Source organism: Phascolarctos cinereus, unplaced genomic scaffold, assembly GCF_003287225.1.
Source record: "Phascolarctos cinereus isolate Bilbo 61053 unplaced genomic scaffold, phaCin_HiC Scaffold_8;HRSCAF=390, whole genome shotgun sequence".
Taxonomy (NCBI): domain Eukaryota; kingdom Metazoa; phylum Chordata; class Mammalia; order Diprotodontia; family Phascolarctidae; genus Phascolarctos; species Phascolarctos cinereus.
Window position 1 is genome coordinate 31290116 of NW_027556291.1, and position 27132 is coordinate 31317247.

General features: G+C 39.7%; 1 protein-coding gene across 6 annotated transcripts in view; it reads right to left on the reverse strand.

Moving 5' to 3' along the window:
• Window positions 1-27132, reverse strand: part of AFF2 (ALF transcription elongation factor 2) — a 499551-nt gene that overhangs the window by 159156 nt on the left and 313263 nt on the right. For 4 of the 6 annotated variants that reach the window (XR_002322059.2, XM_020974795.2, XM_020974797.2 and 1 more), the window contains exons 4-5: window positions 19118-19240; window positions 1457-1501 (exon numbers count right to left, since the gene is read on the reverse strand). Coding sequence is in view for 5 of the 6 variants with exons in the window: in XM_020974795.2 (XP_020830454.1) it covers window positions 1457-1501; window positions 19118-19240 (168 nt within the window). In the remaining variant the exon portion in view is untranslated. The remainder of the gene's footprint in view (window positions 1-1456; window positions 1502-19117; window positions 19241-27132) is intronic. The other 2 variants (XM_078147880.1, XM_020974798.2) reach the window with 1 other exon arrangement.

Sequence of the window (27132 nt, forward strand, 5' to 3'; positions counted from 1 at the left end):
CTTTTCCATTTTTGTATTCGTATCTCCAGCCCCTAACATAGTACATGGCACAGAGTACGTACTTAATATGTGACTGCTGACTACGTATAGGCCTGGAGCAATCTCAATCTGTAGAGTTTAAGTGTGAAGGTTGTTCATGGTCAGATAAATTTTTCAGTCCTATTATAATCCACTGCAACTACAAGGCCAAGAAGGGCTTCAATCTGTGTCAGTGAAGTGGGTGTGTCCCCACACTGATCAAAATCCCAGATCTTTGAAGTACTAAAGGAATATGTCCCAAACAAATGTAATGCTTACCAAAATCTAAGAATGTATCAAAAGGAATGCTGTACCATGTTCTACTCTCCAGCCTACCAGAATCTACCAGTGTGACTTTATACAAGATAGGCAATCTCCAATTGCAATTTTCTCTTCAGTGGAATAGGTCCAATGAAGTAAAAGGAGCTGGTATGCATGGAAGACCTTTGTAATAAACTGTCAAGTGGTCTTTAAATGTGACACATTATACAATCATAATGCCAACCACTCAGTAATATTTTAAGCCCCACTACAACATGCACAGCGTCATTCAGGAAATAAGATTTCCCCACTATACAGAAGATGTAAACACAGATAAGGAACAGCCTTAGCCTAAGATGCTAAGGGGCTTTGTGCTACCTGATGCTGTCTGGCCCAATTGACTGGATTTGTTTAGAGCTAAATGTTTTCCTTTCAATGTTGTTTCCTAAGGTATCATTTTTCCACAGGGAGTTAGAACCCATCTAAACTGTAGAAAGCATCAGCACTTAAGACAAGTAAAGAGCTAGGGAAGAAAGGGACTTAAGGTCCTGATCAGAGAGTTTCCTGAAGGAGAGGTGGCAGACTGGTCTCTGACCAGGGACTGTAAGAAATGAGGAATGAAGTAGGAAATGAGCTTTTGTTAGGAGATGGAAAAATGCAGCTTGATTAGAGGCAGTGATGGGGGAGAAGAACAAAGGAAATGTGGAAAGCAAACTGAAGCCGGATGGGAGTTTCTGAGCATGACATTGCTGAAACAGTCCAGCAATTACTCTGAGCACTTTAACCAGACAGAAATCTTCATCATCATTGTCATCATCATTACTATTACTATTATTATTACTGTTGTTATTTTGAGCCTGAGTCTCCTAACCCCACCCAGGCTAGAGGGGTAGCAGTCACTCTCGGGCCCAATCCCACTATGGATTGGCATGAAAGCTCTGCTCTGCGTTCAGCTTGGGCCAGTTTGCCCCTCCTGTGGAAGCCTGGTGGGCCTCACCATACTGGTGCTATATTTAATAGGACATCCAAAAAGCTTTAGCCCAACTATAGCTCAGAGCACCCAAGCTGAAGCCTTGGCCTCCCATTAACAGGCATTACAGGTGGGCCTCACCACAACTGGGTAGACAGCTTTATTATTTACCAAAAAACAATCACAGGAATAAAAGTTTAAACTCACCCTCAAAATTTCTTCCACACAGCTGGGATCGCTAGAAAGGTTGATCTGAAACAAACAAAAAATAAAGCCCGATTTAGTTACTCCCACAAAAATTGCCTAGATCTTATTTATGCTGCAGGAAAATGTCTGAAGTAAAGCAAGCCATCAGTGCTTTTCTATGAAATACAAAATAATAATTCTCCTCAGATGACCAATTGCACTAAGTTAATATAAACCACTGGTACCATGGCAGGGTATACTGGGAGGCAGAATACCTGGCTTCAAACAGCAGATCTCCCCTATCCCAGTCTCTACTTGCTACCTGGGTGACCCTGAGCCTGAGCAAGTCTCTCCAGCTCTCCAGGGTCTCATTTTCCTCATCTGTAAAATGAAGGAGTCAGACTTGATTATCTCTCTCCTTCCCTTCTAGCTCTGACAGTCTATTATTTCTATTATTCTGTGGTGTCAGGCCAGTCTTATATTAGAACGTTTTATGAACAAACCAGGCTCTCAATCATCCAAGTTTTAAAATCAATTTCCTAATATTAATACAAAGAACTCTAGTCTAAATTCATCATTAGAAAGAAAATTGGAATTATATTGGGTCAGATCCTCGGTCCATCCAACTCAATCTTCATGTCTGTGACATCAATCGGTAAATATCTACTGAGTGCCCACTCTGTTTAAAGTCTCGTGGTGGATTCAAAGACAAATAAGGTATATGTACTACGCCTCACTCTCAAGGAGCTTGTAAGTAATGTGGGGGAAGTGAGACAAACACACACAAAAGAAATAAGCACAAAATCGATATGTAATTTGAAGTAGAGGCAGCATGGTGTCCTGGGTAGAGTACTAAACTTAGAACCTGGATTCAAATTCTTCCTCTGACATTTACTACTTATGTCACCTTGGGCTAGTGACAACTTATGCCTCAGTTTCCTCAACTGTAGAATGAGCTATCTAGACTCAGTGATCTCTAAGGTCCAGTGCAGCTCTAAATCTATAATCCTATGATCTCTTCAATTTGAGTACTATAGGACACTAGGGAATGATTTATGGGAGACGATATTCCATTAGGGAATACTCACTATTAAGCAGTGTCACCCAAACATCCTAAATTACCGCCTTCCCACGGATCGCCACCAACTGGCACACGAATGACAGCAGGGCACCTTGAGGGAGAGACAGGCCTAAGATCACAGAGTAACTGGAGGTTTGAACTATGACTTCCCCAGTTACTCTGCCATCTCAGGCAAATTATCTGACCTCACTCTTTGTGACCCTGTGGACCATAGCACACTGATGCTGGCCATGGCGATTTCTTGGCAAAGATACTGGAGAGGTTTGCTATTTCCTTCTCCAGTGGATTAAGGCAAACAGAGGTTAAGTGACTTGCCCAGGGTCACACAGCTAGTGAGCATCTGAGGTCACATTTGAACTCAGGTTTTCCTGACTCCAGCCCCAGAGCTCTATCCACTGAGCCACTTAGCTGCCTCAACCTCAGTTTATCCATTCATAAAATAAGCAAGTTGGACAAGATAGCCTTTAAAATCCTTTCCAAATCTTAATCTATGATCCTCACGACAAGGTCAAGAAGATGGTCACAGAGTAAATATTAGGACTTCAACTGGGCTGTCTCCTTGTATCAAGAAACACTTTAAAAATCATGTGTTTTACAATCCTAAAAACTTTATGTCAGCCTGTGGAGAGAATCAAGGGGGCTTTCATTTGAGCTCCTATGCAGAGATGGATTGCCCACAAACCAGGATGTGCACACATTTAGATGTGTGAGGGAGGCCCTGTGCTACCTGCTACATGGGAGCATACATAATACAAAGGCCTAGTCCTTGTCTTCAAGGAACTTATAATCTAGTTGAGGAGGCAAGACCTAGCACCTGCAATAGTACGAGAGAACATTTAAGGGCTAAATTAAGTACAGGAATTGATTCATCCCACAGACATTTATGGAGCCCCTCCTCTGGACATACTCCACACTTGGCTCTGGTGAGATATGCATACAGGTCAGAGGTCCCTGCCCTAAAGAACTTTACACTGTGGTTAGCAAGGTAAGACACCCAGAGATGACACAGATAAATTACGTTATAAAAATGATACTGTTAGGGGCTGTGGAATAAGCATCTAAGGACACGCCATGCTCAAATGCCAACTGTTAGATTCAGGCCACTCCACAATGATTATGACTCCATTCAACTATCACAGCACAGCAGCCACCTGGATTCATTCCTGGCTTGCAGAGAGGGGAGGAAAACAGCACTGGATTCTTCAAAAAGGGAATATGGCTAAAATTTGGTACCATTCATTTTTTATATAGTTTCTCCTTACTTCCCTTCCATTTGCATAGCTATCCCATCCATCCACTTCCTAGTGCTTTCTAGCACTTCCATCTAGGATTTCATTTTCATGGGAGTCTAGAGCTAGTGGTGAAGCTGGGGTGAGAATCAGGTTTCCAATTTGGATTGCTCAAGTCTTAGACTTCCACCTCTTTTCCTTAAAAATCCTCTCTGATTTGGGGTAGGAGGAACTAGATTCAACTTCTGGCTCTTGGACAAATTACTGCATCTTTCTGGGTCTTATTTCTTTCATATAGATATAGATATAGACATAGACATAGATATAGATAGATATATGATTTCTTTCATATATATATATACATACATACATATATATGTATATATATGTGTGTGTGTGTGTGTGTGTGTGTATATATATATATACACACACACACATATATGTATTATATATAATAAGGAGGTTGGATTAAGTGCTTCTGAGGTGCTGTCCAGCTCTGAATTGTACTTAGCACAGAGCCTGGAACATAGTAGGTGCTTAACAAATGCTTACTGATTGAGTGACTGATGGTTATCCAGAGAATTCCCAAGCTGCCTAATGATTCCATAGTGTCAAGATCCTTGTTCACTTGACTTTTCTTGAAGAAATTGAAGAGATGTGAGTTTCATTTTTTCTCTTAGCTTCAGATTAGCCTTCACAGCAAGAGGTAAACATGCCAAAGCAATGACCAGCTGATGGGAAAAGCATGAGGCTCAGAGAATGGAAAACTGGAATGACTCATTGTCATTCTTCCCAAGGGCCTGCCTATTTTCTTATGTACCTTAGAGTGTTCCCACCAACACCATTGGGCGGGAGCCAGACCACCCAAGGATAAGAGGTCTGATGATAAGTGTACAGCTTGTCAAATAGTCAGGACTCCCTGGTGATGGCAAGTACTTTTCTATCATCAAATATTCAATTAATAATAAAGGACCCGGATAGGACACTTTAATCATTCGGGAATTAATCATTTTGGACTATACTTCTTGCTGATTATAGTAATATAGGATTATCAAGGAGATGATGATTTTGGCAGTGAGACATAAGCAGCATATGATGTTAAATAGACAACATTTAGATTAATATAGAACATTAAAAGAATAATTACGACAACACGGTTATTACAGAGGAAATCAATGTGAGTCCTCGAGTACACTGCTATTAATGAATTTCTAAGGGAGCAAGGCCATTTTTCAGAATTCATCATGCAACTGCCTTACTTGGAGTCATTTGCAAAGCACAAAGAAAACATAAGCTATCTCATTCTAGAAAACAAACACTTCTCAAAGTGAAGTCCAAAAATGGCAATTTTACCAAATGATAGGATCATATTTTAGAACTCAGAAATCATCTGGCCCAGTCCCCTGATTTTATAAACAGGGAAACTAAAGTGAAATGACTAGTCCAAGGCCCCAGATACTAGATGACAGGGAAAGGATTTAAACCAGAGTTCTCAGACTCCAGATTCAACACTATTTCCTCTATACTTTGAGGCCTAACAGCAAATAAGTCTTTGGGTTCAACCAAGAGGCCTAAGTAACAATTTGTAGCACACTCTCAGGTCCTACCATTTCCTGATACCCCGGTCAGTTTTGCTAGTTGCTACAAACTTTTTCCAGCAGAAACTGTCATTTATCCAGTAAGTGACTTGAGACCCCCAAACCTATAAGCTACAGCATGACTAAGATAATGGAAAACCAAGTGATATTAGAACACTCTCAAATGCAGCTCCAGTCAATATTTCAAGTTTTGTGAATGATAATTTGCAAAAGTAGAATCACATGTCAGTAATTCTTAATTTACATAAACTTTAGGCTCTCCTAATCAGCAAGAACATTTCAGAAACTAGATTGCTAAAAGGCTGCAAACTCAGTTCACACCAAGACCTTTAAGTCTTGCTCCAATATTCCATTCTATACTCATGAACTTATGATTGAAGAGTAACTAATGTTATATAAAACACAGATACAAGGCCTCAGGTAATATAACTTCCAAACAAAACAAAAATTTCACAATAGGTACATGATGTGGTAGAGTCTTTGTCCAATTTTAAATTTATCCACAAAAGTCCTTGGCATCAGAAGAGGTGGTGTTTACTATTAAATTTAGTATTTTTGCCAAAAATTTGTTTTTAAAAAGGACAAGTGGTCAATAGACTCCATTTAAAACTAGTTATCTTATATTCTCACACACGAATGTTCATAGCTTTAAGGATGTTGGACCTTGGAACTGGACATATAGAATGTGGTAGGAGCAAAAGTGAGGGTGGGGGAAAGCAACATTTATATAATGCCTACTATGTGCCAGGCACTGTAGTAAGTGCTTTATAAATATCTCATTTGATCCTCCTGGCAACCCTGAAAAGTATGTGTTGTTACCATTTCCATTTTCCAGCTGAGGAAACAAAGACAAATAGCAGTTAAGTGATTTCCCCAAGGTCGTACTGCTAGTATTCGAAGGAAGATTTGAACTCAGTTCTTCCTAACTCCAAGCCCAGTGCTTCATCTACTACAATCACCTAGCTGCTGGCATCTCTCATGTAGATAATCAATATTGATTATATTGTTGAAACAACCACATGAAAAAGTGACCAAATCACTCATAGTGAAAGAGAAATATGAATCAAAACAACTGAAATTTTATTTTACACTACAAAATTGTCAAAGAAAATTAAAGAAGGGAATACTCAATGTTGAAGGAGAAAAAAAGCTACTTTAAGACACTTCTGGCAGAGTTGTAAATTGGGCTGAGGATTCTTTTCAGTAACTGGGAATCATGCTAAGAAAGTAACATAAATGACTATTTCTTTTGAATCAAAGATCCTACTGCTAGGCACAGATGGAATATAAAACACAGGTGGCAAAGATATGGAGAAAAAGTACCAGAAACCTCAAAAAGCACCTTTTGGAGTAGTAAAGAATTGTAAAAAATGTGGATGCCCAATGATTGGGGAATCAGGAAGGTAACAAGTGTTTATTAAGTGACAACTATGTGCCAGCTAGGTGGCGCTGTAGTGGATAGAGCACTGGGCCTGGAGTAAAGAAGACCTGAGTGTAAATCTGGCCTCAGACACTTAGTAGTGTGTGATCCAGGGCAAGTCACTTCACCTCTGTTTACCTTAATCCACTGGAGAAGGAAATGGCAAATCACTCCAGTATCTTTGCCAAGAAAACCTCACGGCCAGTATTGGTGTGCTGTGGTCCATGGGGTCACAAAGAGTTGGATACAACTGAACAACATAACACGTGCCAGATGCTGTACTAATTTGCTTCACCAATATTATCTCATTTACCCATCACAACAATCTGAGTACTATTTGTTACATTATTTGTTACTATTATTATCATCCCCACTTTACAATTGAGGTAGGCAGCATGTGAGTGACTTGTCCAGGGTCATACAACTAGCAACGGTCTGAGGCCCAATCTGAACTTGGGTCTTCTTGACTCCAGGTCCCGTGCTCTATCCACTGAGCCACAAATGGTCAGTCAGTCAAGAAGCATTTATTGAGCATTTATTATGTGCCAAATTGTGGCATACGTATGTGATGGAATAGCGCCACACCATAAGAAATGATGAATATAAAGAATATAGAAGAGAATGGGAAGAGTTCTATGAAAACAATATGAGCAATTGAATACAATTGAAATGGAAGGAACCAAAACCTCAAACTGAATGTTGTGCATTGATAATGGTCATACATGGCCCCATAGAAGAGATGAAAAAAGGTACCTCCTTCCCTTCTTTGAAGTAGCAGGGGATTATGGGTATAAAGTATTGCATATGCTGTCAGACTTAGTTGATGTGTTCGTTAGTTTTGATGAACTGTTCCCTCCCTCTCTTTTTTTCTTTGTTACAAGGAATAACCTCCCTGAATAGGGAGGAGGAAGGAAATCGTTTGGCTATGAAGGCAATATAAAAATAAAAGGTATCACTATAAATGTGTATGGGGAGGGGGGAGGAACAGAGAAACCCAGCTGGAGCTGTGCTCTAAATATGAAATAGAGCCACTAGGCCTATACCTGGGACAGTAAGAAAATGTGGGTGCAATCAGGGCTAGAGAAGGGTGCCAGTATTGAAAGCATCAAACCAGGAGACTTTGGGTGCCAGTTCACCATGCAAGAGAAAAGCCAACATCCACGTAGGGTCAATGTACTGTGCAGGGGGTTGATTCCAGTGGCTAAGCATGACTCTCATTTCTTTTCTGTTAATGTTGTGTGTAGAACTTGGAGGAGAGATGGCCTGAGATCTGCCCTGTGTCACTATGTTCCCAATATTTCTGAGGATTCTACTATCCCTACATGTGCCTCTCTAGACTAGAGCCCAGACAGTAGAACACTATGGAGGAAAGGGAAGTGTGTGTGTGTGTGTGTGTGTGTGTGTGTGTGTGTGTGTGCGCGTGTGTGTGCATGTTACAGACTCAGAGTAGAGTTCCATGTCTGGCCCTTCACAACTAAACTCAATCCCTGCCTCCTAGAGAAGGTTGCCTGGCAGTGGCCACCAAGATGTGCTACCTCTCCCATTGTAGTAAGAGTTCCTGCAATGACAGAAGGTTCCATTTAAGATTAAACTCTCCAGTCCACTAAATTTCTATTTCCTGCATTTCTATTAACTTCAATGCCTGTCTCCTGTACAGAGCAGCTATCTCCTATAGTAAAGGAGGACAGTGTGAAAATAGTGACGCATAAATTAAAGTCAAATCATTCAGCTTCTGAACGAGGCATATGACCTGCAGTATCAAACACATAAAATGGCATCTCAGGAAGGAGAACATATTTGCATTTTGTAATTAAATAGAAAATATTTTAGAAGTTTTCCATATGCATGATCTTTTTGCTAATCCAGCCAGATGATCACAGGATATCATAACAATTAATGCCAAAAGAACTAACCAATTTCCTGGTGACCTGAGCACCCTATTTTTATTAATTGCCAATTCCTGGCTTCCCACACATGGTCTTTAATTTATCTGCCAGGAAGTTTTATAACCCTAGACACTGTCTCTTTGACCCAGTAATCTTCAACTTCACCTTCCTTTGCTATCAATTGGTATGTCAGAGTGAATGCCAAATAATGTTATCATCAGCTCATAAAACCATAATTAAACTGGCCGTAAAAATCATATTATTGAAATGCATCACATACATGTTATATGTGTCAGGTGTCTCACAGGGATACTCTCTTACCTGCCCAGGGGCAGGGGACAGAATGAGATGATTTCTTGAGGTCCCTGTGAGCTCCACCATCTAGGATTCCACCTTATTAACACGTAGAAAAGATTCCAAAACAAAATCCATACTATTTTTACTACTGTTTTTGATATCCACTCCACTCTTCTCCTTCCATATTTTGTCCCATTAAGGAGAGTTAAAGGGGGTTGGGATGGTGAAGAGAAAGGAGAAGGGGGATAGAGGGATGAGGGAAAGAGAGAAAAGAGGAGAGAAATGGAAGGAAAAGAAGAGATAGCAGACTAGGAGCTAGAGCTATAGAGAGAAATGCAGAAAAAGGGAGACAAGGCTAGGAAGCGAGGAGAGGTCAGATGGGAGCCACTTGGGAGCTTTGGAAGCAGGTTCCATCCTCCTTTTCACCAGGGCTGGGTGCTTTGGTTTCAGAGTGTCATCACCTGTTATCTACTGGCCTTTGAAATGGAGATTAACTAATTAGCCACACTTCACAGCTCTTCAATTGCTCTAATCTTGAAGAGGCTCCATTCTGAATTGTCTAACTAGAGCAGCCAGATAGTAAGGTAATTATCCCCCGGGATGCTGCAGCAGTGATTAGAGCAATATCACTCAGAGGGCAAAATCTGGCCCCAGGGCAGGAGGTTACCCAATGGTGAGCTAACTGTACCCAAAGAGGGCCTGTCTACAAGGGCTTCTGAGAATGCCAGATTAATCAATGAATCCTCTCCAAAGGCCAGTGATTTGAAAGCGCTAAATGGGTGTCCAACAAAGAAGAGCTATTTTCAAAGAATTTAAATATTTTGTATTCAGCAAGCATCTCCAAGCATCTAACCCATGATTGCCAGCATGGAACACTTAAAAAAAAACATTATTATCTTTTAAAATACATCTTGACTTGTCAAGTTCTTCAAGGCAATTCTGGTTTTCCCAAGGAATTCCTCCTTAAACAGGTAGAGGAGCAGTTCACAATTTTTATAATCACTTCTGAAGACACAGCTACAGGGACATGGTGGGGCCTCAAATTAGTTGCTCTAAACGCATTTGCAAAAGAATCATTTTAATATATAGCTCTGAATCATATTTTTAATCTGCCTTTTAGAAGAGAAAGGACTTTCATCAAAGGCCCCAGTCCTACTGACCAGATACCAGCATGTTCTTTGTGAAACGGCCATTTAATGATTCAGATAGCAAAAATGACACAGATCTTTTCCACTCTAGCTGTGGTTGAAAGAAGCCATCAAGAGACTTGATTGGCAGGTGGGGCGGGAGGAGGTCAGAGAAAGATTGTGTCAAGTGATAGCATTAGCTCCAAAAAAAAAATCTGCAGCTTAACTCAATTATATATAATCAAATATACCACCTGTATGTTTAATATATGTGTATTATTAAGCATATACACACACACACATCCCTAGTCAGACCACATCTGGAATATTAGGCTCAGTTCTGGGCACCACATTTTAGGAAGGATACTGATAATCTGGAGAGAGTATCCAGATGAAGGTACTAAGGATGGTTCATGTCATATGAAGATGGGCTGAGGGCTCTGGGAATGTAGAGCTTGAAGGACAGAAATTCTGGGGCAGTGGCAGCATGATAGCTGTATTTAAGTATCTGGAGGTCTGTCATATGGAAGAGAAGTAAAACTTGACCCTATAAAGTGAAACAAAGAGCGAGGAGCAGAAGGGGCAAAGGGGCAGATTTAGTTTGAGTACAGGGATGCTTTAGGAGACTGTGAGTTTTCCCTCATTATAGACTTTCAAGGAAAGGCTAGATGACCACCCACTGGGCATGTAACAGAGGGGACTGGCTGGTGACATCCCTTCCAACTCTGCTGTTGTGATTAATAAAATATAAGTTGTTTAATTGTTACTGAATTTATAAGAGCTTCTGGCACCATGAATTGTGTCAATCAGCAGCTCTTAATAGTATACCTCAAAGTGGGTGCCTCTCATTTGGGAAATACCTGCACAGACTGTGGATCTGACTGCAGCGCAATATTGCTGTGCTATGAGAAAGCCATGACAATGAAGAATTTGGGATAGAGAGTGTTAACAAGGCAAGAGTGCTCAATGTGACCCCAGAGGAGTGAGACTTTCTAGCTGTAGGACCTTGGGAAAGGACAATGGTATGCACCTGGGCTTCCACAGTAGCAAAATGAAAGGGGTAGAACCACATGCCCCCTACGTTCTCTTCCAATTCTAAATCTACAATCCTATAATTTGTATGAACTGATGGAGATTCAAGCAAAATCACTGAAAATAATATACACAGTGACTCAAATAGAGCAACTGAAAAGATCTCTAAATGGAAGCTGCACACTGTAATTTCAATGACTTTTCTTGGCTCCAGAAAAGAGAAAAGGAAATTTCATTCCTTCCTTTTGGTAGATATAAAGAAGGGCTTATTGGAAAGGATCTCTCCAGAAAGGTAAAATTTAGTAAAAATGACACAACCAAAAATCAAGGGGGGAGAGGTACTCACAATGGGTAGGAGCCTCTGCTCTAATCTAAAGAACTTAGTTTTACACTCACTGCCCTCTCTAACCCTGACCTGAAGCACTCGCTCAAATGACATTGGATGACAATGCTAGTCACATAAATGGAATTAAAATTGCCTTTTACTCTGATAGTGAGAATTGTAAAGAGCAAACCAGCTGAATGGCAAGAGACTCCTTGCTATCTCCCCAATTAGTTTTTAACTCTAATTAAAATACTTTTATCTATTAATGCCAAGTAGCACTACTCAATTTATCCTGGGAAGTCACCATTTTTTTCCTCTCCTGAAATCTCTTCGATCTGCTCATGTGGTTTAACAGCTCCCTACTATGAAATGATGGAATAACTCACTTCCATTAGATTTATAAATCTCATTAATTAATTCCCCATCTCCAGCTAGTGTAGAGACCCAATTCTAATGCAAGATCTAATTAAAGAAAAGGTTTTTTTTAAAAGGGAAGAAAAAAAAGAACAGAGATTGAAACACAGAAATAACTATTTAGTTTCAAATTAATGAGGCGATAGGCTAAGCAAGAATGTCCATAAATCCCTAATGAGGATTTTAAACACATTAAAACTTCCGGATACAAAATGTTTCTCTTCCCCTTTTATCCAATAACAAATAAGCCAATAATTTTCTGCCTCTAAATGGCACCATTCACTGGACAAACGCTCCCTTCAAATACTGGAAAACCAATTAATTTGCCTGCTGTGAAATGTGTTTCTTGATAGCTTTTATGGGCTTTTTTTTCTCCTTCTCAAAGAAATGTAAATAGGAGGTCAGCAGAGATGCCTGATTTGGCTTAAAAATATGCCCCACTAGGTAGAGATTTTCTAGTCCGTTTGCATTTCCAATGAAGGGAGATATAACCTCCATTTGTAGGTCATCAATCACCTAACAGCCTCCTGGTAAGTCAACAGTTACAGAGTAATAGTTTTATTACTATGAAGATGGTCCCATCTTTGAGATGTGAGAGTTTGCAAAATTACCACTTTGTCCTCCTATAAATAATGGCTCACAAGCAACAGGCTTCACCCTCTCAGGCTTTGTTAGCTACCTAGCTACTGCCTTATTTGGGATTTGGTTCTCATTTCTGGCTGACTTGCTATTCTGGCTCCTGCGTCTCTGCTTTTGTAGGGCAGCCCCCCATTCCTGGAATGCTCTTCCTTCCTGCTCTGTGCCCTCTTGGAATTCTTAGCATCCTTCATGGGTCAGCTCAAGCTCTACTGCCTACAGGATGCACTTCCTTATCTCATCTTCCTCCCCCTCCCCTATTGTTAATGATCTCTCTGACAAATTACTTTGCATTTACTTTCTATATATTTAGCTCTAAGGCTGCTACTGCCTGGTAAAGACTATTCTTCACTGTGCCTTTTCATTCCCAGTGCCTAGCATAGTGTCTGGCACACTGCAGGTACTTAATAACTGAATTGAATGTATTTGCCCATGAAAAATAGCTCTTGAAAAATTGGAAGATTGACCTAAATTTTTTACTTGAGAATATTTCTGTCCATGTACTCATATAAAGATGGAGATTTTGAGAAGCAGCCTCCATCAATGCATACACATGTTGAACAATATAGAGTAGAGGGTGACAAACCATGCTCAGGGAATTTGAATACACTGGTTTATTTTGCTTAAATGTACTGCTTTCTTATAAAGGATAATTGTAGCATGTTTGTGGGGGGGGTGGGGTACAGTATCATATCTAAGCAGTTGACAGATTGTTTTCTTTCCACAATATCTCTGACATCCACCCCCTTTTCTCTACTCACACTCCACTTTATTTCCTTTCTTAATACTGGCTCCTCATTACCTCCAAGATCAACTATGAACTCTATTTCCCAAATAAAGCCATTTACAACCTGGCTCCAACCTTCCTTTCTAGCCTTATTACACATTTGCCAAACCGGCCTTTTTACTATCCCTTATCTACTCCAATGCACACCCCATCTCCCTGCCCACCTCCCATGAACAGACTGTGCTCCCTCCTCAGCTCTGTCTCTTAACAACAACTAATTTCCTCCAAGACTCATTCAGCTCAAGCGCCACCTTATACATGATGCTTTTCCTGACTGTGGTGTCCCTCCCCCTACTCCATTATCTTTTTTGGATCATCGTGTGTGTGGTGTGTGTGTGTGTGTGTGTGTGTGTGTGTGTACATGTGAACATACAGCATGGACACATGCGAGTGCTTATGTGCACCTTCTCCTATGGTTAGATTGTAATCTCAAAGACACAGAGAACTTCTTTCATTTTGGCTTTCTATTTCTAGCACTATGTGCCTGGCACATAGTAGTTGCTTAACAAATGCTTGTTGATTGATTGGGAGGTAATAGCAAAACGATGTAAAGAAAATCAAATCCTTCAATATTTTTCAAAAGGAGACAGAGCTTGGTACTTTTCTGGAAAGTTTGTTGGCACCACATAAACCCATGGCGGTACAAGTGCTACAGCTATATTTTGATGGCATTAATTCAACGTCAAGTCTGAGGTATATCTGGACCATGTTGCGCTATAAACTGAAGGGAAAAGAGGGACGATACATGGAAAACCATATTTTAAGATACCTGGATGTTAATTAATTGTTAAAACATGGGAATGTTGTTCAGATCTTGCTATTCTAGTAACATGGAGACTTGCCAAATGATTTGTGCACAATTGATCAAGAGTCCAACAAGATTGTAAAACTCTCATTCTGATCATGGAATATCAGTGATGTAAAAGTCTACTTTGGCCAATATTCTTGAAAAATAGCCAGGTGCCAACAGAGATTTTGGAAAACAGGTTCCCTCTCAAGAAAATCGATTTAGGAGGTATCCCATGAGTCAGTTCTCTGCATTAGCCAGACTTCTTGAGCCTTCTCTATCACAGAATAGTCCCATAGAACCACAATAAAATCTAGGGGCTCCATTTTCTATCTTTATGTTTGTGTCTCCCAATAGATCAATGTCATTTTTTTTTGTCTGCTTCTCGTGGGGTTTACCATTCTTTCTTCTGTTTGCAGAGTTCTGTAACTTGGAAAACAAAACAGTCCAAAAAGGTAAGTTAATTTCTGAGCTGTAACTTGTGTTCTTTTGATTAATCCCAAGTCAGCGGCTATCACCCAGCTGAAAATAAAAGCAATCTGGCTCTTAGATAAAGGATCTACACCACTAGTGTCAAACTTAATTAAAAAAGGGGACCCCTAAACTGTACATAAGGATCCCTAGGGGCCACATAGTGACTTGTAAAACCACAAACCACATACTAACATTATCTACCTTCTATTGTATTTGTATTTGTTTCATTAAATATTTCCCAATGACATTTTAATCTGCTTCTGAATTATTCAGAGCCACTGAGCCCCTTGACTCACTTATACTTCAGAGCAAAAAAGTCTATAATGGCAACCTTGACATCATCTTCAAAGACTACAGTATCTGTCCAGTGAACTGAAAAAGCATCATAATTTGTATTGAAACCTGGTGATGTCTCAGTTGTTTGAAAAGATGTAAAAAAAAATGCACACCAGTTCCTAAATCTTAGTAGTAGTCCAGATTTGGGATTCGGCTAAGAACTGACATCAGCTCACCAGTGACCTTTTCAACTGTCAGCCCAAACATATTTTTCTCTCCTGAGAGCAACTCTAAGCCTCAGAGGTGTAGTGATTAGGCATTAATCCATTTCACTAGACAGCTATGGAAATTATCATTCAAAGTTCAGCTACCTTTTAGCATTTTCAGCTGTACTACATTTGGCAGCCCAGGGCAGAAAGTTGAAACCTGGTTTCCAATGGTGACCATTTCCACGAGTTGCTAAATATTGGCAGCAAGAGCACCTTCTTGTCAAATAGCTCAGTAGATGCTGGCTTTCACTAATTGACTTTCTATGGCTTGCTGCTCACTTCAGGAAAGCCCTTCTTTACCAATGAATGCTGACCTGCTGTTGGACCCCTCAAGAAATGGGCAAGAAGAGATGTTGATATACTAGGAGAGGAAGACACTTCAAGGAAATTTTGTAAAGTGGCCTTGGCAGACACTACCTTCTCTAATAGAAGGCTAGGATTCCTAAAATGCTCCCAACTAAGATAAATAAACCTAACAATATATGTATTGCACTATTAAGGATTACTCAAAGATTCACTGAATTTTTTTTACAACCTTCCTCCATAAAAAGGGGGTGATCAGAAAGAGAAGGGGGCTTTTAAATAAAAAAAAAACCATCCCAATTAAAAAGAGCCAAATGGCTGTGCTAAGTGGGCATTTTTGGTGGGTGCCCTGAAGACTTCTGGCTGAGTGCAAAGCATAAATAAAGAGTGATTATAACATTAATCTCTAAATGATGGAGCCAGGCACCTAAATACAAAATATGTTTCACTAAGCTTTAAACATTGTATAATCCAGGCTTGGAAAGAAAATGACCTCATATTCCAAACCCTACAAAGTTCTGAAAAAATGTCTACTACTCATTATACAATGATATGCTTCTTTCTCAGAATTCTCAGGATTTATATTTTATGTGCCCTATAAATTAAGACAGTTTTCCTATTTGAGTTCCCCTAAATCCTTAATGACAGGTTATTAGCCTCTTAACTAATAAGAATGGCACTACAAGGGTATATGCCAACAAAAAGGAAATTTTAGGATAGGAGGAGCTAATATAATCTAACAAACTCTTTTGAAGTGCCTACTATGAGAGGCAGTATGGTATAGGAGATAGAGAGCTGACCTTCAAGTCATTAAGACCTGAATTCAATTCCCACCTGGGACACATCTTGACTGGGTAACCATGGGCTAGACACTGAACATCTCAGGGAGAACCCTAGGCTACTTTCCAAGATTAGATACTGCAGAGAGGGGCCTACCTGTACTGGTACAGGGAATGAGCTATATAACAGTGAAATCACAGGTCCAGTATCTATCTCTTCCATGTGTAAGGGACTCTGTTAGACACTGAAAATATAAAAAACAGGATGACAAAAGTTGATGCCCTCAAGAAGAATACAGTCTGTTGGGGTGGGGGGAAGGAAGGGGGATGAGATGGGAGATGGAGAATCCCACCAACATCACTTACTCTTGTTGGCCTTCTAAGATCTTTGCTGATTAGGTGTTTCAGCCTGCTCACATCCACCATGTGCCTCTCTGATGTGTCAGACTCATTTTCAATTCTTGAAACACTTTTGTGTTCCATGTCTCCTAGTCATATAAGACTAGAAGAATGCTGCTAATGAAAAGATGGGTCTTTGTTGCTGAGAGAAGCTTAGGGTCATTTAAAGGAGCTTGGTAAATTCTTGAAGGCAATCTGGCCTGCTCTTCTTCTACTGTTTAATCCCGGTCTCAATTCACAATCCATTCATATTGTTCGTGTCAGATATATATCTATATATTGATATTGATACATGTACTCATGGACCCTATAGATTATGCATCTACCTGTTATAATCTGAACAAGAGACATATTTTTCTCCACTCAATCTTTCCCGTGTGATCAGGTCAAATACTTTTGTTCTGCAGAAGATCCTACAATGTTCTGGGACTTGATGGAACTAGTATGATGTCATCCACAATCCAAAACATCTGAAGGACCTCACCACCCACAGGGGATTTTTCTGCAGTTTGGACTCTGTGCTAGATTTCCTCCATCACAGTTGAAAACAATTTTGTGGAGCACAGATTTCCATGTTTTATGCATCACCTGATGCATGTGATTAGAGGGCAGCTTAAAAGGGGGTATTTCTGTTGTTACAGCTTCCAAGGAATCTTGAATGATGTTGGTGTATATATGGGAGATACACTGTTGGAAAAGAATCTTTAAGGAGATATTTTGTTCTGCCAAATAAAATGCATTTTAGTAACCACCAAACAATAAGCCCAATGGGACCTTGTTTTCTATATCTTTGAGTCAATCAAAAAAATGGAAAAAATCTGGTGCGCTGTAGAAGAGCACTTACAAAAATGTTCTTGTTCCTTGCTAATGCCCTCGTCAAAGATTTCCTCAGGTCATGTGTAGATGAGTTTGAAAAAATAAGTGTACAGTGAGAAAATTAGACATACAGTTAGCACTTGTTCACGTACACTTTGTTGCCTTTTTTTTTTGTAATAATAAGGTCTACAGTATTTTCCACATATTTGTTGCCTTCCCCTCTTCCAGCTCCTTTGTGAAGTGACTCCTCAATGGTCTCACAATTATGTTGCATCTAGCTCAGACCTTGTCAAGAAATACTTGGGTGAATTTGGCCAATTTCAACATCTTTCTTCTCTTCACTGTCATTTTCCTCCCTGATAAGCACTGTCACAACTGTGATCAGCAAAGGGATGGTCATGATCATGCAAGGACCCAATGGCAGAGATGAAAAATATTCCTAGTCCTGCCAGTTCAGATCTCTGTCTAGTACATTATAGTAGACTCAGTTCTCCCACAAAATCAGCAAATATCTAGACATATGCTCATTAATACCCCCTTGTGGCCAGAAGTATACTATTTACGCTATTACAGGATGGAATTAGATAGTATAGTGACCATAGAAGAAAGGGAAATTAACTGACTTCTACAGAAATCAGCCACAATCTCGGATTCATTATCACCAGCCTCAAAGAAAACCAAGTTGAAGCCAAAAAAGTTGTGTGTACATGTTTTAATGGAGGGAGAGAGGAGGATTTCAGGTAGTAGTATATGAGCAAACTAGAGATAAGAAGAAGAAGGATGGATGGACATATTTTGACAAATGAAAATTTAAAGGTACAAGATAATAGCACTTGTTAATTTATGGGCACTGAAACATACCTAAGTGGTTGTAAATGTCAGTCTTGTGTCAGTGGTCCAACTTTTGCTCCTTTCTGACAGCATCTCTTTCAGAAGTAGAATTAGACACATCAGGCCCTGTTTCTGAACATTCAGGTGATTTCCCTCCCAAGTCTTGGTTTTCATTGCTCATTTTATACCAAAGGTTATTCACCCGCATTTCACTGGACTGGCCAGAAAGAAAATGATACCTTTGAAATGTGTTTCCTTCCTACTGCCAGGACTGCCCTGAGAGAGAAGGGAATAAGAATTTCTATATGTTCTGGGCACTGTGAGAAGTGCTTTGACAAAGAGTCTCTCATATGATGTTTAAGCAAAGAGACCTACAGACATTATTTTCTAGGAACCCCTTTATTATTTTAGCAGTCCTAGTTATACCTTGTTTGCAGTTATATATAGGGTAACACAGAATTTCCTCTGAAAGTCCACCAGGAGGAATCCTGATGTCAGGGGACAACCTTCTTCAAAACCCAGTTCTATAACTATCACTCATAAAACAAACAAAATGCTAAGACCCAAACCTTGGTTATAGGTGAGAGCCAATTAATAGTAGTCTCAAGAGAGTTCTCTATTTATTAACCTGTTATATATAGCATAGTGTTTGAATTGCTATTTACACAGCCAATTGTTTCCTTATTGAAAAGGAGCACAAAGTACATACATAACCTAGTTAAATTCAGTGAGGCTCATCACCTGGGGGCTGGCTACCAGGTGATGATTTCTTCTGGCTACAGTTAAACTGTCTATTGAAGTATATAAAGGTGTTGTAATATGCATTGGTAGAAAGAGTAATCACACTGATGAAATAATAGCTCCCTTGAAATCTAAGTATATACATTATCTTATAGCTTCATATTACTTTTCTTACTTTGTGGGGTTTCTTGGATGTAGAATGAAAGGCAGTTGCCATGGCAATGGAGGTTGATAGATGTGATTCACTGGGTCCAATTTTCCCATGCTTCTCAACGTATACAAGGTCATGTATCTGAGACTGTATGGGATGAAGTTGGCAAAAATGAGAACATAAGGATAATTCGTTTTTAGTGTGCTCATGATACCTATGTCCCCCACAATTTCTTAAAGTTGAACTTAGACACTAGAAGATGTATATAATTTAATAAATATGGTAGAGAACAAGATCTGACCAGGAAAACCAGCATCCTATTATTATTTTGTTTTGTCAGAAGACTGAAACCAGTCACAAGGGCAGCAAAAGAACAGTCTTTTTGTGAATGACAAATAAAACAAAACCAAAAGGTAACAATAATTGAGATCACCTCTTATTTGAGAGCTAACCTACTTATTACAGAGACGTTTGCCAACAGCAGGCTGGATGCTTGACGGTAAAGTATTTAGCCAACAACCCATGAACTAGCAAAGAATACAAAATTTCTCTCAGTACTGCAGCTCCACCCTGACGCCCTTAGTACAATTCTGCAGAGTAAAGGAGTGGTAGAAAAAAGGGCAAAGGGTGAAGGGACTAGGAATAACAGAGTCCCTAGCAAGGATTCTTAGCCCAGGCTCCATAAATTGTTTTTTTTAGAAATACATTTCGATGACTAGGTAATCCTATGTTTTATGCATTTAAAAACATGATTCTAAGAAGGGGTCCATCCATAGGCTTTACCAGACTGTCCCAGGGTTCCAGGGAAAAAAACCCACAAAGGTTTAAGAAACCCTGATTCAGAGGATCACATATTTAGATTTGGAAGGAAACTTGGAAGTAAATGAACTAAATGGTTGGTCCTCAAAATGTGAGATCCATGTTCAAAGACCACAGAGTCACCATTACCCTCATCCTAGTTATCCTGACCTTCTCAAAAATGAAACTGGAAGAAGCAAAGAAGTTTCAGCTTAAAGGAATGATAGCTCATAGAGCGGTTCTTCTTGCAGAGGCAAATAAATGAGTTAAAATGAGAACTAAAAAGATTAAAAAGGTCTAATTGTTCTGTGAATTCTTGGATTCAAACAAATGAAACATATATTTGAAAAAAATACTTAATGTTTCATAAGTGAAAACCTGACAGTCAGATGAGCCCTGGCTAAAAGCCTTTGACAATTTCTGTAATTTCTGAAATTTGCTGAAAATTTCTGAAAATCTGCATTAGCTTCACAAGTTGGGGGTGGTGGTAGAGGGCTAACATTTTCCTCCTACAAATCATCAGTTGGAAGCTTACTGACATTTGCATTATTATTGGCCTTTGTTGGGGAGGAGCCACACTGAGGATCATACCACATCAGAGGAGTGGAAGACTTGGAATATGATATTACAGAAGGCAAAGAAGCTAGGATCACAACCAAGAATCCCCTATCCAGCAAAACTGAGAATAATCCTTTAGGGGAAAAAGTGACACTTAATGACATAGAGGACTTTCAAGGATTCCTGATGAAAAGGCCAGAGCTGGATAGAAAATTTGACATTCAAATATAAGACTCAAAAGAAGCATAGAAAGGTAATTAAACATAAAAGAGTAATCATAAGGGACTCATTAAAGTTAAACTATTTACATATAATTTAGAACTAAGCCGAAGGAGCTATAAAACTATTCATACCCTTTGATTCAACAATGCCATTACTAGGTCTGTATTCTAAATAGACCAAAGAAAAAGGAAAAAGGTATGTATGTACAAAAATATTTATAGCAGCTCTTTTTGTGGTGGCAAAGAATTGGAAATTGAGTGGATGCCCATCAATTGGGGAATGGCTGAACAAGTTGTGGTATATGAATGTGACGGAATACATTGTGCTCTGAGGAAAAAAATGATGGGGAATGGTTTCAGAAAAACATCACAAGAACTGTATGAACTGATGCAAAGTGAAGTGAGAAGAACTGGGAGATCACTGTGCACAGTAACAGAAATATTGTAATGATGATCAACTGTGAAAGCTTGGCTGCTCTGATCAAGACAATGACTCAAGAAAATTCCAAAGGACTCATGATGAAAAAATGCTATCTACCTCCAGGGAGAAAACTGATGAACTCTGAATGCAAACTGAAGTATAATTTTCTCACTTTAAAAATTTTTCTTGTTTTTTTGAAATATGGCTAATATGAAAATGTTTTACATGATTTCACAAGTATAACTGATGTCAGTTATGTTTTTTTGAAAAAAAAAAATTCCCCCCAATTCCATGTAGAAACAAGCTTGAGCATTGATTTAAAAAATTTTGAGTTTAAAATTCTCTCCTTCCCTCCCTGCCCTCCCCCCTCATCGAGAAGGCAAGCAATGCGATACATGTTATAAAATTTCACATGCATAATTGATATCATATTGCTTGCCTTCTCAGGTGGTGTTGCAGTGGGTGGGAGGGAGACAATTTGGAATTCAAAATTTTAAAAGGATGTCAAATAAATAACAAATTAAAAAATTATTGGCCTTTGTTCAAAGTTTATAGCCACTATGATCAGTTTAAAATGGCTCTAAACATTCACTTTGAAGTGGGGACTTGGTACTTAACTTCAGGCACAGACAAGTGAATTGGCCTGGACTTTTGTTTTCCTCCAAGTGGGAAAATAACTACTTTTAACTGACATGAAGAACTCATGAAAACACTTGAAAGCTAAGGGGCAGTGTGCTATAGAAAGGGCACTGGTCAGAAAATCCAGATTCTAGTCCTGGCTCTACCACTAACCAGGAATTTGTACAAATCATATAATCACCTTGGACCTCAGTTTTCTCATCTGTAAAATGAGAACATAAGACTAAATGATCACTGAAGTCATCCAAGGAATCTTATCTCACATTCAAAATTGTTCATCTGTATTTTGAAATTCCTCTCTGTGCCAGCTTCCCTCACCCTCTTTCCAATCACAAGCATTAATCGGTAGCAATAAAGATTTTTCACTGCAAATATTAATGTAGCACTGTAACTGGTGATCACATTTACTGACACCAGAGATTTCATCAAATCTAGACACTTTTTATCAGAAGCCACAATTTCCAATATCTTTCAGAAAGACTCACTGTTCTTTCTGGTCAGATCTCTAAGTCAGGGCTATGCTTTTTCACACTTTATATAATGACCACGAAACCCTTTATGCTTCCAAATGTCAATAATTTAGACATGTCCTCTCTTCCTTTCCCTTGGTAGTTTGGCCCAACTCAGCAGAAAGTTTGAATTTCTTAAGTAGCACCTCGAAGAAACAATTCTCTTTGGAAATAATCTGAGAATATAGGCATCTCAGACTCTGCTGGAGAGAAAGATGTGGGCCTTGATTGACTAGTGGAAATAGAAATGATGCTATATGAAGACTCAATCCTGCCACCTTTATGGTGGCATTGAACTACCACTGATTTCCTGGAAACTTGTAGCCTATGTGAGGACTGCAAAAGCAGGCTTTTAATTGGCAGAAAGGCAAAAACAAAAAACGAACAAAAACCAAAACAAAACCAAAAACAAAACCCAGCAACAACAAAAATCACCCTGTTATGTTCTGAATGCCTGACAAGGAGAAACAGATTCTTTCCCAGGTAACAAAGCTGTAAAGCTTAATTCCATATGTCAAAACAAGATAGCAAGCCCAGGATCCTCAAGACCTTTCCAGATGTAAGCTTTTCCCTTCACCTTTTTAGGATGCTGATTTGCAAAATATTTTCTTATGACCGACTGTAAAACAAAATGTTATTAGTTGAGTAATACAGATGCTAGGTAGCAGCCTGGAGCTACACATTCAATAACATTCTTTGGGAGTTCTTATAAAAGCACCAGTCAGTTGACTGCAATTCACAAATGACTCATCACACACCAGGAATGCCTTTTTCTTCTCTAAAACATATGTGAGTGAACCCCCTTCATTTCGTTTTGTCTTTCTCTTTTGAGGTGTACATTTGTAAATCCACAGTACTCTGTGCACACAGGCATAAGGCCCAAGAGGCAAGCACATGCACCTGCCACACCAGCCAAGTATCTGAAATGATTCCCATTAATTGCTTTATTGGGGGTTTGTTTGCATGTTTTATTTTTCAAAGAGGAACCTGCAAATTGGGGATGAATCACTTAGAAACACCACTACCACCACGAATCACTTAGAAACACCACTACCACCACCACCATCGGCAAATAACAGCCGAGTTGGTTATTCCTGGAAGACCTAGACTACACTAACATTGCAGACTGTGGGAAATGAAGGAAGTAAGTACAAGCAGCCCAGAGCTGAGACAAAGAGGCCCTGATTACCATGCAAAGCACAACATCCTTCAGATGGGTTGAGAAATGTGACTGTATGAAAAAGCAGTTGTGGGGAAATCTCCAAACATGACCACCCAAGCATAAAGAAGAGACTGGCGGAGAGCAGGGAGCAGTGATGGAAAGGTAGGCTGAGCTCACACAAAGAACATTCACTCAGGCCCTCCATAGAAATCCCAAGAAAGCCTTTTGGCCAATAGTTCCACAGTCTTTTATTAATAAGGAATCGCACAGGCACAATAGCAGAGATGTGATTCCCTGAAGGTTCTGATACCCAGACAACTCAGCAGATTCATCTGGAAGCATGGAGGTCACACTTCCTTTTACCACATACAGTCCTCTGCCTCACAGTTCCAGACCGATTCTGGGGAAATGATTTCCCTCGTAAAGCCAAGGTAAGAAGAGAAAGCCATCAGGTTGGCACTAACATGACCACAATTCCAAAAAGAGATGATGCACACTTCTTTCATGTGGCCCTCCAGCTACTTATCGAAGGAGAAGGAGGAAGGGACCTGGAGATAAACAACCTGAGTTCAAATCCTTGCTCTGCCACTTAGTCTCTTCCATTCTCCAGTCCTCAGTTTCCTTATCTGAAAAGTGAAGGGGTTGGCCTGGATGGTCTCTAAGGCCTTCCCCCGTCCCCCATCAGCTCAAAGTCTATGATCTCTGAGCTACTAAGGCAGCTTGCATTTGTATTCCAACTATGGGGAAACAAATTCCCACAGTTGAAACGTACACTTCCTTTCCCTGCTGAAAAAAATAGTTACTCTATCTTTGGGGAGGGGAGGGGAAAGGGGAAAGAATGGATTCATCTTACCTTGTTGTAAGGAAGGTGGGAGAGCCAAGAGACAGTTGGTGAATTCCTCTATGTGAATCAATACAACTCCCCAACTCCACAGTCTTTTAATTGATGACAGCCTCTCTCATTGTAATAATTAGAAAGCCTACATCTTATAATCACTACCAACATGACGACTACACGTATCTAAAATGCTGTGATTTCCAGCAATTGACATGGTGCACAAACTGGGTGATTATGAGGATGGTTTTTTTTGTGGTACTGATTTTCCAATCTCACTTCAACTAAATAGAAAATACTGCATATGTAAAGGGTTGCTGGAGCCAAGGAGACAAGCTGGCAGGAGGAAATCCGAGTCAGCATCTGACACTCCTGTTCTAATGAATACCAAGACTAGGAAGACAGGATGTCAGCCTGAACTTTCCATTCCCTTTGCCTGTTCAAGCCTCAGGCTAAGGACCCATTTGAGCTGCTTCTTAACTAGAATACAGCATGGAAGCCAGCAAGACTAGGTGGCTGCTGTTAATATTTCTTCTTGAACCAAAGCTTTCAAATGTCTGACCACTTTACTGAATAACATCACACAAAATGCAGTGATTTGGCAATGAAATGGGCCTATTCAAACTTGGGGTGAGAATGGCAACTGTGTTTGTGTATCTGCAATTTAAATACAGAACACATCAAGATCACAGACTAGCTTGTTCCAATTTCAGCATGTCACTGGAATCTTGGCTCCAGGTTCCAAAAGTCAGTTGGGCTTCTCATTACAGAAGTACTTTTCTCTGTTTTGAACCACTCCCCAGTATCCATTGCACATGGCAACAAAAGATGCCAAAATACTGAAACATCCCCCCACTCCCATACAGAGATACTTAAAAAAAGAAAACACCCAGCTCCCACTAGGAGCTATGTTGTTGTTGTTTTTAACCAGGTGACAAGGCTGTAGAGCTTAATTCCATATGTCATTGAATGAGAACAGTTTTTGACAACTTGTCAAGATTTCCATATGCCCTTCCCACACTTTTCTTTCATGTGTTCTTTCATTCATTCAACACATGTATATTGAGGCTTGTCATGTGCAAATAAAATGAGGAAAGTAGAATAGATGGCTTCTACGATCCCTTCTCTCTCTCTCTCTCTCTCTCTCTCTCTCTCTCTCTCTCTATATATATATATATATATATATATATATATATATATATATGTACATATATATATACATATATATGTATATATATAGATAGATAGATAGAGATATAGAGATAGATATAGATATGGACATAGATATAGATATAGATATAGATATAGATATAGATATAGATATAGATATAGATATGCACATCTTTGATCCTATGAGCTTGAAACACTATGCTAGGCACTGTGGGACAGCAGAACACATACAAGAGAACTGGAGCATGCCAACTTCCATGTAAGATGCACCACCAGTATGCCATTCTTCAGTTAGAGGAGTCTTTCACATTGATCAAGGTAGCTACAGAGGGGCCCAAGCCAGTTGTTGGTAATGCTTTCCACTTTGCAATAAAACCTATATAGCTGAAGAATAAGAATGATGTTGAAAGGCCAAAATGATAATACAGAATAATAGGAAAGAGCCCAGAAAGGAAAAAGTTGAAAGATGAAACCTGGATGATAATGGGAAAAATGACTCTGCTAAGGAAGCTAGTTGTTATTATTAAGTCATGTTCAACTCTTCGTGATCCCATTTGGGACACTGGAGTGGTTTGCCATTTCCTTCTCCAGCTCATTTGAAAGATGAGAAAAGAGAGGCAAACAGGGTTAAGTGATTTGTCTGGGGTCACACAGCTACTAAGTGTATGAGGCCAGATTTGAACTCAGGAAGATGACTCTTCTTGACTCCAGGCCCGGCACTCTATCCACTGTGCCACCTAAATGCTCGGAAAGTAGTAGAGAGGAACACAGACAACATAAAAAGGGGATTAGGAAAGAAAATGAGTGAGGAAGGAAGGAATCACAAAGTCAAAGATGGAAAGAAGGAAACCCTAGGAGTAGCTGCACTGATAAGGACGAGGACATGATGTAGGAGTGGAAGGAAGAGAACAAAAGAGTTGAATGCAGTCAAAGAAATGATTGTTTTCAATATGTATACATAGGCATGAAAGAGAAGCCAGATGGACGAACACTAATGGCTCCCCTCCCTGCCCTGCCCCCTCTTAGTGTGTTACCCACTTATGCCTCTCTCTAAAGGAGAAAAACCAAAGGCGGAAGAAAGTGGGTTCTTCCAAAGAGGCTTCTAAATACGTAATTAGCTGTGACGCACCTGTACCCAAGTGCGTTGACAATTAACACAATTAGACCCACAATTGGAATAATTGGTCTGCTAACAACTTGATTTGCAGGTGCAATTGAGCAATTATGTATAGTTCCAAAGTTGAATATGCATATTGAAAGGACTGGAGGAGGCCTATTACAAAATCTTTTTCCATATGGTCAAATTAATTTCTTTTCTAGAAGGGACAGTACTGTTGGGCCTAGTAATCAGATCCTTAGATTCTGGAACATTCATTACGAGTAACAGTTTCATTTCATGATGATTTGGGTTTTCTGGGCCAGAACTCTGCTCCCACCATGCTTTGCACGGATGGCACTTTCCTTGCCTCTCTCCTCACTCTCAGTGCTCTCTTCCCACCTTTTAAACTCTGCCTGAAATTTCCATCCTTCCTGACTAATCCCACTTTGCTGGCCAGGTTGTGGCAGCTAGCACCACAGCTCAATCACGTAAGGAAAGGGCAAAGTCATGTAGGAACACGAGATGCACCCCTGAAAGAAGGGGTATGGGAATGAGGTGGGGCCACAGGTGAAAACTTCACAGCCTCTGCCTCACCTACTGAGTAAAACAGTAAGTGATGGGCACCAT